Source organism: Petaurus breviceps, unplaced genomic scaffold (assembly GCF_028583685.1).
Source record: "Petaurus breviceps papuanus isolate PSGF00001 unplaced genomic scaffold, PetGlider_PUasm1.0 90740, whole genome shotgun sequence".
Classification (NCBI taxonomy): domain Eukaryota; kingdom Metazoa; phylum Chordata; class Mammalia; order Diprotodontia; family Petauridae; genus Petaurus; species Petaurus breviceps.
The window spans coordinates 574,642-593,313 of record NW_027187330.1 but is presented as its reverse complement, the minus strand read 5'-3'; the positions used below and the strand labels follow the sequence as shown (position 1 = coordinate 593,313).

The 18,672-nt window shown below is 37.5% G+C and overlaps 1 protein-coding gene across 1 annotated transcript in view; it reads right to left on the bottom strand.

Annotated features, from left to right (window-relative positions):
* Positions 1 to 18,672, bottom strand: part of CC2D2B (coiled-coil and C2 domain containing 2B) — a 131,065-nt gene that overhangs the window by 79,757 nt on the left and 32,636 nt on the right. The window contains 4 exon segments of the mRNA XM_069067095.1: positions 1,240 to 1,328; positions 16,361 to 16,570; positions 17,626 to 17,754; positions 17,892 to 18,028. Of these exon segments, the coding sequence (XP_068923196.1) occupies positions 1,240 to 1,328; positions 16,361 to 16,570; positions 17,626 to 17,754; positions 17,892 to 18,028 (565 nt within the window).

Sequence of the window (18,672 nt, the reverse complement as noted above, 5' to 3'; positions counted from 1 at the left end):
GATTCAGCAGTGGATGTCTTAGATTCATGAGACTCTAGAACCATACCCATCCTGAAGAACACCATCACCACTGCTAGAATTCCAATCTACTAGGACTCAATACAAAAAAGGATATAGGATTCTAAGACCAAGAAACACCAAAAGGATTTAAAATAACTCAATATCTCCTAGGTGACCCAAAACCAAGTCCAGGTTCAACATGCACGTTGTGTTCTGATAACCCACTACGCCTCATTTCCTACTGCAGTGGGTTAAAGTGCTAACTGAGTCCAGCCCAGGCCTGGGAACCAAATCACCAGATATTACTGACAGATACTTGACCTGTTTTTTTAGCCACCTAAAAAGAGAAGTCACTGAAGGTGATGCCACTATCATCTGTGAGAGTTATCATCTACTGAGGCAAAAACAAAGACAAAACATTTTTCTTATTACTTACATTTCCCTCCAGGCTCACTCTGCCTCATCTCTACACCAGTTGCTTGTTGCTTGTGGGTAACTACACTCTAAGGTCACTCCAGTGATAGGTGAGCCCTTGCATGCAAATGCCAGGTCATCAGAAGTCTCAGCCACATTGTTCCCTTCCCTCTTGGCTCACTCTCTGGGTTGCACCCCCTATACACAAGGTACTTGATCAGGTACCTTCCCCCACCATGCTTTCCAATTTCCAATGTGTCATCTTCCCCCATTAGACCATAAGATCTTGAGAGTACAGACTATCTTATTTTCTTCTTTTTGTTAGCACAGTGCCTAATACATAGTAAGTGCTTAATAAATGTTCTCTATTTATCTACTTTGTTATCTACCTCTCCCTACACTTTAATCCTCTCTTGCAGCCCTCCCCTTTCACAGTGTCTGCTAGAACCATTGCTCTATGATAAACAAGATCTTCTTCATGTTGGGTCATTTTCTTTCATATTCTTTCCATCTCCTGAGTCTTACAAAAATATGGCTATCTCTTAAAGATAGTGCATCTGTGACTATCCATTCTAGAGTGAGGGATTCCTGCTCTATGCCCTCAGATATACTGGGCCAAGAAGAGAAGTCAACAGACTCCCTGCTAACCACTTCCACTTCCAGATACTCACTGTGTTATCATGATTCTTCAAACTTCTTCAACTTTGAGGTTCATCTGTTCCATGCATTTTTATCACTCTGTATAGATTTTTACTTTGGAAACCTCAAAGTACCTTGTAAATGTATAGTTATATTATTATTAAGGATCAATTACTGAAAGTATACCTTATTTGCCAGTTATGGTCTTGCAGAGATTTTTTGGTCAGCTGGTTTATTTTCAGATTATAGCTTGCGACTTCTGTTAGTGCTTTCAGCTATAATAAAGAGAAAAAACTGTTTTGAGTACATTTTGTATATAGATGTGCCTAGTAACTTCACTCCAAATCATATGACAACATGTGTAGAAGGAGTGGACACAAAGATACAGATTTTACATATACTTATTGGGGGGTGGTTATAATATATATATTATAAATATAATATACATATAAAATATAATATATATACATATAAACAGAATCTTAGATCTAGAACCAGAAAGGTCCTTGGAGATAATTTAACCCAACCTTCCCATTTTAGAGATGATACAACTGAAGCTCAGAGATTTTAATTGACTTGCCCAAGACTATACTATATAGAAGACTATACAATTTCTCTATAAGTAGAGAAATTGGGATCTGAATTCAAGTGTTGTGGCTCTAAAATCAGCAGTTCAAGTTCAATGTTCTTTCAAGTTTGACATGGTCTCTAATTACTTATTTACCTAATTGGATTACAGATGCCTTGAAATCAAAGATTTAAACTTTCTTGTATCTTCCTTAGCAGTTTGCACAGGGCTTTGAACATAGCAGGCACTCACTCACTTAATCAATAAACTTGTACTAAGCACCACCTATATGTGGTGAGCACTGGGGATACAAAAAGACACAAAAGACAGTTCTTGACCTTACAATCTAATGGAGGAGACAACAACCAAACAAATATGTATAAACTATATATGGAATAAATAGGAAATAATTAACAGAGGGGAAGATGTTAGAGTTAAGAAGGCTTAGGAAAGGTTTCCAGTAAAAGAAGGGATTTTAGTTGGGTCTTAAAGAAAATCAGGGAAGTCAGTAGGCTGAGAAGAGGGATATCATTCCAGGAATGTGTGAAAGTCAAACATGCCCAAAACTGAGAGCTGGAGTTTCTTGTTGATGAAATGGCCAGGAGGTCAGTGCCACTGCATCAAAGAGTATTTATCAGAGAGTAAAGTGTAAAAAGCCTAGAAATATAGGAGAGGGTTAAGTTATGAAGGGCTTTGAATGCCAAACATAAGATATATCATCCTAAGGTGATATGGAGCTGTTGGAGTTTACTGAGTAGGGGTGGGTAACGTGGTCAGACCTGAACATTAGAAAAATTACTCCAGCAGCCAAACCTCTCTATGCTTCAGCACAGCCCTGGATAAGCAATCATCCTCCAGTGGCCAGATCCCACCCCCAACCCTACAAACTTCAGTATAGCCATGGGGAAATGCAGAAAAACCCTATCTGGCCTTGGCACATGCCAGACACCACCACCAGGACCCCAGCTGAGCACCAGGTAAGCTGCCAGACCCTTACAATCTCAAGCTGCCAGCACCTGAGGCCCCAGCACACAAAGTCAGTGACCAGGCCCCTGGCCCCCAGCACAAGAAGTTGGGACAGTGGCCCCTGTGCTTCAGTAGGAGAGCTCAACTTTACAAGTCAGGAATCATGACCAAAAAGCAGAAACAGATACTGACCATAGATTCTTATTATGGGGAGAGGGAGGATCAAGGCACAAATTCAGAAGAGGACAACATTGTCAAAACACCTACATCCTGGGGACGGCCAGGTAGCACAGCGAGTAAAAGCACCGGCTCCAGTGTCAGGATGACCTGGATCAAATCCAGACTCAGATACTCAGCACCACACCCAGAAATAACTGGCCGTGTAACCTTGAGCAAGTTACTTAACCCCGATTGCTTTAAGAAAAAAAATTTTTTTTTAAATCACTGAAGAGAAGAATTCCTTAAAAAAATAGAATTGGGGAGCAGCTAGGTGGCACAGTAAATAGAGCACTGGCCCTGGAGTCAGGAGGACCTGAGTTCAAATCTGGCGTCAGACACTTAACACAAAAACTAGCCATGTGACCTTGGGCAAGTCATTTAACCCCAACTGCCCTAACTTTCCCCCTCCAAAAAGAAAAAAAAATAGAATTGGCCAAATGGAAAGGGAAGCACAAAAGCTAACTGAAGAAAGTAATTAATTAAAAATTAGAATTGGGCAGGTAGAAGCTAATGACTCTATGAGACATCAAGAATCAATTAAATAAAATCAAATGAATGAAAAAACAGAAGAAAGTGTAAAATACCTCACTGGAAAAAACAAGTGACCTGGAAAATAGATACAAGATAGATAATTTAAGAATTATTGGTCTATCTGAAAGCCACGATAAAAAGTATCTTTCAAGAAATTATCAAGGAAAATTGCCCTGAGGTCCAAGGACCAGAGGGCAAAATAATCATTGAAAGAACCCACCGATCACTTCCTAAAAGAGATCCCAAAATGAAAATGCCAAGGAAACTTATAGCCAAATTCCAGAATTATCAAGTCAGGGAAAATACTGCAAGCAATCAGAAAGAAATAATTTAATTACTGTGGAACCACAATCAGGATTATGCAGGACCTTGCAGGTTCTACATTAAAAGATTGATAGGCTATTCCATAAGGCAAAGGAGGTTGGATTACAATCAAGGATCAATTACCCATCAAAATTGAACGTAATCTTTCAGGGAAGGAGAAGGACATTCAGTGAAAAAGGGAACTTCCACATTTTCCTAATGAAAAATCTAGAGTTGAAAAAAAATTTAATCTTCAAATACAAGACTCAAGAGAAGTATAAAAAGGTAAACAGGAAAAGAAAAAACAAACCATGTTATTCAATAAGGTTAAACTATTTACATCCCTTCATGGGAATATGATACTTGTAACTGTAGAGAATGATATCTTTATTGTGACATTTAGAAGGGGACAGAGGATGTGGATATAAGCTGACTTTGATGTGATTATAAAAAAATTAAGGGGTAAAAAAAATTGTACTTGGATAAGAAGAAAGGAGAAGACAGAAAAGGGTAAATTACATCACATGAAATGGCACAAAGAACTACTGCAGTACAGGGAAAGAGGGAGGGAGAAAATTGTATTGTTTGAACCTTACTCTCATCAGATTTGGCTCAAATAGGGAATATCATATATACTCAATTGGGTACAGAAATCTATCTTATCCTACAGGAAGTAGGAGGAGAAAGGGAGAGGATTTATAGAAGGGAGGGCTGATTCAGGGAGGTATTTTTTGCCAGAAGCAAAATACAGGTGAGGAAGAAAATGGAGAAAGGAGAGAAAAAAACACAAATGAGAAAAATAGGATGGAAAGAAAGACACAGCAATCATAACTGTGAATAAAAGTGGATAGGAGAGTGGATTAAAAACTACAATCCTACACTGTGTTGTTTACAAAAAACACATTTGAAGCAGACAGATAGACATAGGGTAAAGGTAAAAAGTTGGAGTAGAATATATTATGCTTCAGCTGAAGTAAAAAAATCAGGTGTAACAATACTGATCTCAGACAAATCAAAAGCAAAAATCAATCAGATTAAAAGGGATAAGAAGGAAAACTACATCCTGCTAAAAGGTACCATAGACAATAAAGTAACAGTAACATTAAACATATATGCACCAAGTAGTACAGCATCCAAATTCTTAGAGGAAAACTTAAGTGAGTTACAGGAAGAAATAGAGAGCAAAACTATACTAGTGGGGGACTTCAACCTTCCCTCTCAGAACTAGATAAATCTAACCACAAGATAAACAAGAAAAGAATTAAGGAGGTGAATAGAATCTTAGAAAAGCTGGATATGACAGAACCCACAAAATGACACAGAGAAGCTAACCTCCCACTGAGGACAGCCCAGCAGGCCAGCAGGAATGGGTCAGCACAATGCTCTGGGAGCTGAGCCCAGCTCCACACTGAGGTTTTAGCCCCAGGGAGAGCCTGAGCAGTCCCCGGCTGGAGGGACTCCAGATCACCAGCAACTGTGGCGATCCAGAATTATCAACACATAAATGCTAAGGACAAAGTGAGAGGTAAGTGCACCGTGGACTCTAGGACCCAGTAGTTGGGAGTGTGACAGCTTTTGCCCCCAGGGTGAGAAGCCACTGAGGAGCCATGGCTGCACAGCGGCCCCCATGTTGCAGCTTCAGCTCCTGGCCTGCAGAGTGTAGGGGGACCAAGCACCAGTCTGAGGGATATTTGCTCTTGCTTTAACCTGCTTGGATCTGGATTGCAGTCTAGGCTGGAGGCCCTGGGGTGTGTATCCAGCTTGCCAAAGTGTGTGGAGGCTTCAGAGAGGGCACCCAACTAATACCTCTGGCAGCTGAGAAAACCCCAGTGTTTGGTATGAAGCTCCTCTGTCTGGTAGCAGAGTCTTACTGTGGCAAAAAGCCCAAAAGTCAAGTAATTGAGTGGCAACATGAGCAGGCAAAGGAAACAAAGCAAACAGAAGAACCCAACATTAGACTCCTATTTTGGGGACAAAAAGGATCAAAGCAGGGAACAGGAGGGAGACAGTGAAGTCAGAACTCCTGCACCAAAAGCTTCAAAGGAAAATACAAGCTGGTTACAGGCCATAGAGGACCTTAAGAAGCAGATAAGAGAAGTGGAGGAAAAATTGGGAAGAGAAATGAGAACAATGCAAGAAAATTATGAAATGAGAGTCAACAGCCTGACTGAGGATAATCACACCTTAAAAAACAGACTAACTCAAATGGCAAAAGAGGCTCAAAAAGGCAATGAGGAGAAGAATGCCTTAAAAAGCCAAATTTGCCAGATGGAAAAAGAATCTTAAAAGCTCACTGAGGAGAATCATTCCTTCAGAATTAGATTGGAGCAAATGAAGAGGCTGTTAAAAAGATCCAAACAAATGAAAGAATAGAAGGCAATGTGAAATATCTCATTGGAAAAACCACTGACCTGGAAAATAGATCCAGGAGATAGAATTTTAAAATTATTGGACTACCTGAAAACCATGATCAAAGAAAGAACCTAGAAATCATCCTCCAAGAAATACTCAAGGAAAACTGCCCTGATGTTTTAGAACAAGAGGACAAAAGAGAGGTTGAAAGAATCTACCGATCACCTCCTGAAAAAGATCCCAAAAAGAAAACTCCTAGGAATATTATGGCCAGGTTCTGAAATTCCCAGATCAAGGAGAGAATATTACAAGCAGCCAGGAAGAAACAATTTGAATACTGTGGAAACACAATCAGGATAACCCAGGATCTGGCAGCTTCTACATTGAGGGATCGAAGGGCTTGGAATGTGATATTCCGGAGGTCAAAGGAGATGGGATTAAAACCAAGAATCACCTACCCAGAAAAAATGAGTATCATGTTTCAGGGGAAAATATGGTCATTCAGTGGAATAGAGGACTTTCAAGCATTCTTGATGAAAAAAACAGAGTTGAATAGAAAATTTGACATTAAGATACAAGAAGAAAGAGAAGCATGAGAAGGTAAATAGGGAAAAGAAATCATAAGGAACTTATCAAAGTTCAACTATTAACATTCCTACATGGAAAAACAATAATTGTAACTGATAAAACTTTTCTCAGTATGAAAATAGTTGAAGGGAATATGTCTATATGTGAGGGTATATGGGCATATGAATACATATGTGGATGTGTGTATATATATTTACAGGTATACATAGAGGGCACAGGACCAATTTAAAAGGAAGAGATGATACTTAAAAGGTGAAATTAAGAGGTGAGAGAGGAATATAATGAGGGGAGATGGGGAGAGACAGAATGGGGTAAACTATCTCATATAGAAGAGGCAAGGGAAAATGGTTACAATGGAGGGGAAGAATAGGAACACAAAAGGGAATAGGTCAACCTTATTCTCATTGAATTTGGCTTGGGGAGGGAATGAAATACACACTAAATAGGGTATCTCATCCTACAGGAGAGTAAGGGGAAAGGGGATGAGAGGGGGGAAGATGGAAGGGAGGGCAGGCTGGGGGGAGGGAAGTTGGAAGCACCCACCTTTGAAAAGGGACGGGATCAAAGTAGAGAATAGAACAAGTGGGAGGTGGGATAGGAGAGAGGGAAATATAGTCAGTTTCTTACAATATATCTACTATGTTATAGTTTTGCATTAGCTACACATGTACAACCTATACTGAACTGCTTATCTTCCCAGTAAGGGTGGGTGACAAGGGAAGAAGGGAATGGATCTGGAATTCAAAGTTTTAAAATCAAATGTTTAATATATATGTATATATATTATTATTATTAATACTATTTTACATGTAATTGGGAAATAAGATATACAGGCACTGGGGCATAGAAATCCACCATGCCCTACTGGAAAATTCAAAAGGGGTATGGGAGAAAATATGGGAGAGAACAGATTGGAGGAGGGGATATCCTGTGGGACTGCTATTTGGGGGGGGGTAGGGGAAAAACAGGGAGAAAATTTGTTACTCAAAATCTGGCGGAAATGAATGATGTAAATCAGAAGTTAATAAAGCATTTGAAAAAGAAAAAAAAGAAAAGTTGGATATGGTAGGCCTCTGGAGAAAACTTAATGGGGATAGAAAGGAAGATACTTTTTTTTCTCAGCGGTGCATGGTACATACGCAAAAACTGACCATGTACCAGGGCATAAAACCTCATAATCCAATGCAGAAAGGCAGAAATATTAAATGTATCCTTTTCAGACTATGATGCAGTAAAAATTGTAACAAAAGGTCATGGAAAGATAGACTAAAAATTAATTGGAAACTAAAGCATCTAATCCTAAAGAATAGGTGAGTCAAACAACAAATCATAGAAACAATCAGTAACTTCATCCAAAAGAATGACAATAATGAGGCAACATACCAAAACTTATGAGATGTAGCAAAAGCAGTTTTTAGAGGAAATCTTATATCTCTCAATGTTTACATGAACAAAATAACAAGGAGATCACTGAATTGGGCATGCAACTCAAAAAGTTAGAAAAAGACCAAATTAAAATCCTCAATTAAATACCAAATTAGAAATTCTAAAAACCAAGAAAGATTAATAAAGTTGAAATTAAGAAAACTATTGAACTAATAAAACTAAAATCTGGCTTTATGGAAAAAAACCAATAAAATAGATAAACTTTTGGTTAATTTGATTTGAAAAAAGAAAGAAAATCAAATTGCCAGTATAAAAAAATGAAAAGGGTAATTCACCATCAATGAAGAGGAAATTGGAATGACAATTAGGAGCTATTTTGGCCAACTACATGCAAATAAATTTGACAATCTTAGTTAAAATGGATAACTATTTACAAAAATATAAATTTCCCAGATTAACAGAAGAGGAAAAAAAATTCTTAAATAACCCCATTTCAGAAAAAGAAATTGAATAAGCCATCAGTGAACTCCCTAAGAAAAAATTTCTAGGGCTAGATGGATTTACAAGTGAATTCTATCAAACATTTAAAAAACAATTAATTTCAATACTTCTATGAACTATATGAGAAAATAGGTGAAGAAGGAGTCCTACCAAATTCTTTTTATGATACAAATATGGTGCTGATACCTAGGAAGAGCCAAAACAGAAAAAAAAAATTATAGACCAATTTCCCTAATAAATATAGATGCAAAAAATTTAAATAAAATTTTAGGAAAGAGATTACGGCAATTTATAATGATGATAATACACTATAAACAGGTAGGATTTATACTAGGAATGTAGGGCTAGTTCAGTATTAGGGAAATTATCAGCATAATGGCCACATCAATAACAAAACCAACAGAAATCAAATTATTATCTCAATAGATGCAGAAAAAGCTTTTAACAAAATACAACACCTATTCCTATTAAAAACAATAGAGAGCATAGGAATAAATGGAGTCTTCCTTAAAATGAGTAAGTAGCATCTATCTAAAATCATCAGCAAAAATTACATGTAATGAGGATAAGCTAGAATCATTTCCGATAAGATTGAGGATGAAACAAGGATGTCCATTATCACCACTGTTATTCAATATTGTACTAAAAATATTAGCTTTAGCAATAAGAGAAAAAAAGAAAGAATTAGAATAGGCAAAGAAGAAACAAAGCTATAACTCTTTGCAGATTATATGATAGAGAATCCTAGAGAATCAACTAAAAAACTACTTCAAATAATTAACAACTTCAGCAGAGTTGCAGGATATAAAATAAACCCACATTAATCATCAGCATTTCTATATATTACTAACAAAGTCCAATAGCAAGAGATAGAAAGAGAAATTCCTTTTAAAGTTACTATAAACAATATAAAATATTTGGGAGTCTACCTGTCAAGACAAACCCAGGAACTATATGAACACAATTACATAACACTTTTCACAAAAATAAAGTCAGATCTAAATAACTGGAAAAATAAGTTGCTCATGGGTAGGCCTAGCTAATATAATAAAAATAATTCTACCTAAATTAACTTACTTATTCAGTGCCATATCAATCAAACTACCAAAAAATTTTATAGAGCTAGAAAACAATAATAACAAAATTAATCTAGAAGAACAAAAAGTCCAGAATATTAAGGGAATTAATGAAAAGAAATGCAAGGGAAGGTGATCCAGCCATACCAGATCTTAAATTGCATTATAAAACAGCAATCATCAAAACTGCTTGGTACTGGTTAAGAAATAGAGTGGTTGGGGCGGCCAGGTAGCACAGCGAGTAAGAGCACCGGCTCCAGTGTTGAGAAGACCTGGAGATCGAATCCCGGGCTCAGACACTTAGCACCCACCCAGAAACACCTGGCCGTGTAACCTTGAGCAAGTTACTTAACCCCAATTGCTTAGGGGCAGCCAGGTGGCTCAGCGAGTAAGAGCACCGGCTCCAGTGTTGAGAAGACCTGGAGATCGAATGCCGGGCTCAGACACTCAGCACCACACCCAGAAATAACTGTCCTTGTAACCTTGAGCAAGTTACTTAACCCCGATTGCTTAAAAAAAAAAAAAGAAATAGAGTGGTAGATTAGTGGAATAGTTTAGCTATACAAGATATTCTGGTCAATGACTATAGTAATCCACTGTCTATTTTTATCATTATTTTTTTGTCCCCTATATATTCTATTAATGTGTAACATTCACCACTTTCTCATTTGTCCATATTTGGTCTGTTCTTTAAAACACTTTGCTTTGTTCCCTATACTACCTAATTATTTTTTTTTTAAAGCAATTGGGATTAAGTAACTTGCTCAAGGTTACACGGCCAGGTGTTTCTGGGTGAGTGCTAAGTGTCTGAACCCAGGATTCTATCTCCAGGTCTTCTCAACACTGGAGCCGGTGCTCTTACTCACTGTGCTACCTGGCCGCCCCACAATACTACCTAATTCTTAACAATTAGTTTTAGTCCTTTAATTTTATATATTTTTAAGCATGCCCTCTTTCTGGCATACTAAAAGGTCTCCCATCTACTCACCACCCTTATTTATAATTTTTAATATTTTTCTACTCTAATACACATTCCTCTAACCCAAGGAATTATAGAAGTGGTAAGGGTAATACTAAGTAGCTCTCTGAAGACAGTCAGGGTCCACTGCTATTGTGACATTTCCATAGCAACATTGGACACTGCAACCTCAGACTGCTGCCTGGAAGCTTCTCCTGGTGTTGAATCAGTATTCATCATCTTTACATATTCCTTTATCCTATGGTTCCCCCTACTTGTTAATCAGCATGAAGCTAGCCAGTTAAAGCCAACATGATGGTGATGGTCAGCCATCCAGTGATGCCAGTAGAAAGCATAAAGGGGAGTAGTCTCCTACAATTCTTCTCCCACAGTTCTCCATAATTATCCCTGGGTATTTATAAGCCCATATGTCTTCCTCATCCCCAATTCCATTCTTTTACAAAATTAATTTCTATCCTAATTACCATTTCATAATCAGAAAAAATGCTAATTGATACCTTTTATGTGATTATCTTATCACTTTCATGCAAATGAGATGACATGTAATGTGCTTTTGAAAACCTTAAAGTGCTACATAAATGTTATCTATTATTTTCTTATATAATAGCCACTTTATTAGTTTCTTGTATATTATGGGAAAGCTTTCAGCAGTTGAAGTAATTTGAAGCTTAGGACACAGAAACTTAAAGTTACTTATTTAGCCACAAAGATGGTCCCAGAGTCTGGAAGATGCAAGTTCAAGTCTAGTTACAGACACTTAACTAGTTGTGTGACCTTGGGCAAGTCACTTAACCTTTGCTTGCCTCAGTAGCCCCAATGTCAAATGGGGGATATAAGAAGAGAAATTATCTCCTGGAGGTGCTGTGAGGACCAAGTAAAAAAATAACTATAAACAGTCTGGCACACAGTAAGTACTATATGTATATTATTATTATTATCATTAAGAAAAGATTTCTTTTTAAGCTAGAGAAATCTGGAAAATTTTTCTCTGTTCCTATAGCATAGTGGTACTTCTTTCTTTGGGGGTATACTCCATCTTTTATTTTTTCCAATTACCTACATCTTCCATGAGAATCTCACAGATTTAAAATTAGAAGTCGTGATGCTAGAAGAGACCATGGATTAATGCTTGGCACATTTCATTACATATCACAATAACTTAAATTATTCTAATTGAAAAAAAAACCCCACTAAACTGAATACTGTGTAATTACAATGACCAGATGTAGCCTTGGAGAAGAATTAACAAAAAGTACCTCCTTCTTCTATTTATGGAGTTAGAAGACTATACTTATGGGTCAGATACTCTCAAGACACAATAGGTTGATTAGCTTTGCTGAACTGTTTTTTTTAATCTTTCCTTAAAAAAAAATCTTGGTTACATGGGATGGCTTGCTGGGTGGAAAGATTGGGGGCAGAGGAAGAGGGATATATTTAGAAATGAAGGGGAGGTAAAAATAAAAGGTATAAAAATAAAGATTTTTTTCTTCAAATGCTTTATTAACTTCTGATTTACATCATTCATTTCTGCCAGATTTTGAGTTACAAATTTTCTCCCCATTTTTCCCCTACCCACCCCGCAAAAATAGCAGTCCCACAGGATATCCCCTCCTCCAATCTGCTCCCTCCCATATTTTCTCCCATACCCCTTTCGACTTTTCCAGTGGATCTCTATGCCCCAGTGCCTGTATATCTTATTTCCCAATTACATGTAAAATAGTACTGATAGTAGTATACACACACACACACACACACACATATTTGAATATTTTATTTTAAAACTTTGAATTCCAGGTTCATTCCCTTCCTCGCTTGTCACCCACCCTTACTGGTAAGATAAGCAGTTCAGTATAGGATGTACATGTGTGGCTAATGCAAAACTATAACATAGTAGATATACTGTAAAAGACTGACTATATTTCCCTCCCTCCTATCCCACCTCCCACTTGTTCTATTCTCTACTTTGATCCCATCCCTTTTCAAAAGTGGGTGCTTCCAACTTCCCTCCCCCCTAGCCTGCCCTCCCTTCCATCATCCCCCCTCTCATCTCCTCCCCCCCCTACTCTCCTGTAGGGTGAGATATCCTATTTAGTATATATTTCATTCCCTCCTCAAGCCAAATTCAATGGGAATAAGGTTGACCCATTCTCTTTTGCCCTCCTATTCTTCCCCTCCATTGTAACCATTTCCCCTTACCTCTTCTGTATGAGATAGTTTGCCCCATTCTGTCTCTCCCCATCTCCTCTCATTATATTCCTCTCTCACCTCTTAATTTCACCTTTTAAGTATCATCCCTTCCTATTAAATTGGTCCTGTGCCCTCTATGTATACCTGTAAACATACATACACACATTCACATATGTATATGCCCTCATTATATATATTCCCTTCAACTACCGAGAAAAGTTTCATAAGTTACAATTATTGTTTTTCCATGTAGGAATGTTAATAGTTCAACTTTTATAAGTTCCTTATGATTTCTTTTCCCTGTTTCCCTTCTCATGCTTCTCTTGTTTCTTGTATCTGAATGTCAAATTTTCTGTTCAACTCTGGTTTTTTCAGCAAGAATGCTTGAAAGTCCTCTATTCCACTGAATGACCATATTTTGAATATTTTGAATTTTGAACATGATACTCAGTTTTGCTGGGTAGGTGACTCTCAGTTTTAATCCCAGCTCCTTTGACCTCTGGAATATCATATTCCAAGCCCTTCGATCCCTCAATGTAGAAGCTGCCAGATCCTGGGTTATCCTGATTGTGTTTCCACAATATTCAAATTGTTTCTTCCCGGCTGCTTGTAATATTCTCTCCTTAATCTGGGAATTCTGGAACCTGGCTATAATATTCCTAGGAGTTTTCTTTTTGGGATCTTTTTCAGGAGGTGATCGGTGGATTCTTTCAACCTCTATTTTGCCCTCTCATTCTAAAGCATCAGGGCAGTTTTCTTTGAGAACTTTCCTGGAGGGTGATTTCTAGGTTCTTACTTTGATCATAGCTTTCAGGTAGTCCAATAATTTTTAAATTCTATCTCCTGGATCTATTTTCCAGGTCAGTGGTTTTTCCAATGAGATATTTCCCATTGCCTTCTGTTCTTTCATTTGTTTGGATCTGCTTAACAGCATCTTGATTTCCCATAAAGCCATTAGCTTCCATTTGCTCCAGTCTAATTCTGAAGCCATGATTCTCCTCATTGAGCTTTTGAGATTCTTTTTCCATCTGGCAAATTCAGCTTTTTAAGGCATTCTTCTCCTCATTGCCTTTTTGAGCCTCTTTTGCCATTTGAGGCAGTCTGTTTTTTAAAGTGTTATTTTCCTCAGTCAGGCTGTTGACTCTCATTTCATAATTTTCTTGCATTGTTCTCATTTCTCTTCCCAATTTTTCCTCCACTTCTCTTATCTGCTTCTTAAGGTCCTCTATGGCCTGTAACCAGCTCATATTTTCCTTTGAAGCTTTTGGCGCAGGAGTTCTGACTTCACTGTCTCCCTCCTGTTCCATGCTTTGCTCCTTTTTGTCCCCAAAATAGGAGTCTAATGTTGAATCTTCTGTCTGCTTTGTTTCCTTTGCCTAGTCATGTCGCCCCTCAGTCACTTGACCCCTGGGCTTTTTGCCACAGTAGGACTCTTCCCCCAGATAGAGGAACTTTCGTCCCAAATGCTGGGGTTTTCTCAGTTGCCAGAGGTATTAGATGGATACCCTCTCTGAGGTCTCCACATGCTCTGGCAAGCTGGACATACACTCCAGGACCTCCACCCTATACTGCAATCCTTGACCTTGAGGCTCTGCATTTTGGCTATAATATTCCCAGAAATTTTCATTTTGGGGTTTCTTTCAGGAGGCAACCAATGATTTTTTTTTTCCAATTTCTACTTTGTCTTCTTTCTCTAACATACCTGAACAGTTTTGTTTTATGATCTCTTAAAATGTGATATCTCAGCTCTTTTGTGGTCATGGCTTTAAGGTAGCCCAATGATTCTTTTATCTTTCTTTGCTCTGTTTTCTCAATCTGTTGCTTTTTCTGAGATATTTCATCTTTCCTTCTATTTTTTCAGGTTTTTGATTCATTAGCTTCCATTTGGACAATTCTAATTTTCAAGGAGTTATTTTCTTTAATGAGGCTTGTCTCTTTTTTCCCCAAGCTGTTAATTCTCTTTTCATATCTTTCTCCCTAGCTCTTGCCTCTTTTCCAATTCTGTCTTATGCTGTTCTCTTTTGGTTTTTAAAATAATTTTTAGCTCCTTCTTTAACTTTTTTTTTTAAGCAATTGGGGTTAAGTAACTTGCCCAAGGTTTCATGGCCAGTTATTTTGTATGGGTGTTAAGTATATGAGGCCAGAACCAATCTGGGTCCTCCCGACTCCAGGGCTGGCACTCTTACTCACTGCACCACCTACCAGCCCCACCTTCTTTAACTCTTACATTAACTCTTCTAGGATTTTTGTTGGACTTGTGTCCAAGCTGCATTTATCTTTAAGGCTTTAGTTGTAGATATTTTTGAGTTATTCTTTTCTTCTGTGTTTGTGTCCTGAGCCTCACTGTCAGAGTAACAGCTCTTCATAATTGGATTCTTTTGTGTTGCTGTTATTCTTAACTTTGGACTTTGTGTTAGTGCTGAACTCCATGTATTTCTGGGGGGAAGGGGAAGAATATTTGTCCTGAGTTTCTATCTTCTTATATCCTTCTGTGAGTTCCACAGTTCTGGCTGAGGAACTTCAAGTTTTCATTTCTTCCAAACTGGTGTGATCCAGGGGGGAATTATTCACTGCCCACCTGGTCTGAGCTCCGCAAGTTCCTGACTTAAGTTTGGGTCTATTGGTTTGTTTCTTGTTGGAAGTTTGGACTTAGCTACTATTTGCCCACTGGGAGGCTTTCCAAGTTCAGAGCAACTGCCCTACTGGCTCCTCTTTGATCTAGGATTCTGCACTCTGCTTCTGGCATCAAAGACAATTCACACAGTTAACATGTGCTTTCAGAAACTTGTTGTGTGTTCAGTATACATCTGGGGCTAATGCTTATAACTGTTCTTCTCTGCCCTGGATGTGTGATCCAGAACTGAGTAGTGGGTGACAGAGCTGCCAGAAGGCACTTGTTCCTGTACCTAGGACTTGCTCAGGGGTCCAGGGTCTCCCTCTGGTGCCCATCTCAACCCTCTCTCAGTTCCTAGGTGCTTCAGTGATCCACACTACTGCTGCCATAGCCATGCAAGCTCCTGGCCAGAAACCCTCCCCAGTGTCTACAGACCTCTCTGCTTGTCTCTCTAATCCTTCCTGATCTGGAAAAATGACTTACTGTAACTTCTTTGGCTTTCCCAATCAGAATTTAGTCTGATGCATTCTCTAGATCTTTGTCAAGGAGGTGAGGGGGAGAAACTAGACTCTAATGCTTCTTCTCACTGTCATCTTCATTCTGCCCCTTCACATTTATTTCTGAGTCACCTTCCTCTAATGTCAAAAACTTAAGGTGTGTTTGGCCCTATTCCACAATGCTATGAAAAAGTATCAGCATTAAATATTGAATTCTACCATACCAAACTAATAAGCAGAGAACCAAGTAATGAAAATTGCTTAATTCATCTTATTTTGTTTTCTGTGAATAATCCCCTAGTTCACTCAACTCTAACTCCCCTTACCCCCACCCCCACATACACTATTACTAAGTGTGTCTCAATTATACTTTTATTTCATCTCCCCATCACAGGCAGGACCGATCACTGTTCTGATTTAAATGACTAAATATAAAGTTAAATGAATATGTCCTAAGAGAAGTTGACTCTTAATAATCAGTTTATCTTACTATCTCAACATTGATCACTTTGTCATATGAACAAAAAAGTATGTTCTTACTTTTTCATATAGCAAGTGAGGTATATTTTGTTGTTGTCTCTTTTGAAAACATTCATAAAGTTGGAGCAGCCTAGAGCACAGTACTTGTTCTTGATTGAAGAGAGGATGATGGCTGAACTGTAACACTGAGATGTTGAGATCTAGTTGACACATTTCCCTCTGGCCTTCTATTTTGTTTCTGAAACAGCTTTCTGTATCTGATTTTATTGCCTTTTGAAAGAAAAAAATTTGCCATGCATTCATAATCAAATAAATTTTCTAAAAGTGATTTTCACTATTTTTATAAAGTAGAATTATTTCATAAGTCTTATTAGCTCAGTTGGTTAGAGGAAGGTTCTAATGGACAAAAATTTAAGCACCACTGTTTCCCTTTTTTTAAACAACTGGTGCCTTCTTAATCACTACTAACTCTCTCACAATCCTGTTGCCAAAGCACAGATGTGGAGACACACATTGGAACCTGAAACACATTTTCCCAAAGAAACACTATAAGAAATTGGTCTAATTCTCTAATACTGATGCCAATACTGCCTAGTTCATCTTACATTTTGAGATGGCAAGGCTTTTGTGGAATGGCCTAGGATCCTAACTCTTATTTGTACTAGAGAAGTACTATTCCCTCTAAAATGGAAAGATTATTCCTGCCAACTGTTACATTCTATATGAACTGGTTGAAGACTTCATGAGGCAGTAAGGGATGATGCACGTCTGGAGAAACTGTCCTACTGTTAAATAACTAGAGTTTCCTGCTTTTTTCCCCTTTCCTGAATTAGCAGTAGGATAAGGAAAATAATCTAGTGAATAACTTCTTGTATATTGTGATAATTTTTATAATTCTTCAAGTCTATGTTTTTACTTCTCCACTAAAGTTCTACACCAATGCATTGTGTGGAGGTGATTGTGGTTTCTTGATAGCTATGCCAAATGAGTGCAAGCTCTGGCAGAAAAGAGCCAATAAAGCTTCAAATGTGGACTCACTGACAGATTGTATGCATGTTGACCAAAGATCAGACTAGCTAAAGTTAAAAGAAGCTCTAGCATCAGCAGAAAGAATACTCCCACTGATGAAATTAAAGATCTTTGAAATATACGAGTATTTTGCCACCTACTTTTGCCCATGTTACCCCCGCCCCAAATTGGCCCCCTATATTATTATCCTCAATGGTGATTTTTTTTAAAAAGCTCACAGTTTACCCCAGGGAAATGCCAATAATGACTAGTTACTAGAAAAACTCTAGAACTACAAAAACGTTTCAGTTGCTTACCTTCTTATAAATCGTTTTTAATCTTGGATTTAAGGTTTCAACAGTAATGAGCTTTCTGAAATTCCATGACTGCTTAATTGGAGAAGGTAATGAAATTATTTCTCCACTTTCTTCAAACCAGCATTTTCCCTATTAAAAATATTTCAGAAAAAAATTGTATTAAAATAACTTTACATAATTGTACTAAAAAGGTTTAACTGTATGTTTAATTAAGCACTATGTAAGTATCAACTGTTTTAATTATTTTAAATAATTGGTGTGCTTACCTCTTCCAGTATAAGTAGACGATTTTCCATTTTGTTACAAGTCCTTTTATATATTTCTGGTTTTTTTTTAATATAAAATCCTTCATCTTCTAAGATACGTGGTATCATGTTTTTTGGCAGCTTATTTTGGTTGATCACTTAAAATAACATACTACATATTACTATGCATGATATGTTAAACATATTTCTGGCAGCCTAAAATAGTAAATCTGTACTAATAAAATGTAGGGGGAAAAATGAAACATCAGCTACCCTACTACTAAAGTCTAGCAAGAAGTCTTTTAAACCAAAACAATTCAGGAAGTGTGAAGAATAAAGAAAGAAAATGTACACCGATTCAGGATGTCTGTGAGAAGAATTTTAAATGGCACAGGGGAAGCTGACAACTTTACAGCTTTTCCTAAATCAAGAATGTTGTTTGCATAGGACTGCCAGCTCAAACATTTTGGTCAAAAATCTTAAGACAAGCAAAAATAAATGCAAGGATAAATTTTTAAAAAATTTAGGGAGGATCTTTATATGTGATGAAAACACTTTATTTGGTGGTCCTATCTTCCTAGGCTCTGATTAATTTGTTTGGTCATGGTGCTTATTAAGCATAAGCTCATAGTACATAAATTATATTTTTATAGCCATTATTTTGTAATAATTATAGTATGGAGGAGTTGCACTGAATTTTCATTCTTATCATATTAACTATAAATCATTGAGAGGCAGTGTGGCACAGAGAAATAAGAAGTCTATGAGTCAAGAAGATATGGATTCAAATCCGACCTTTCAA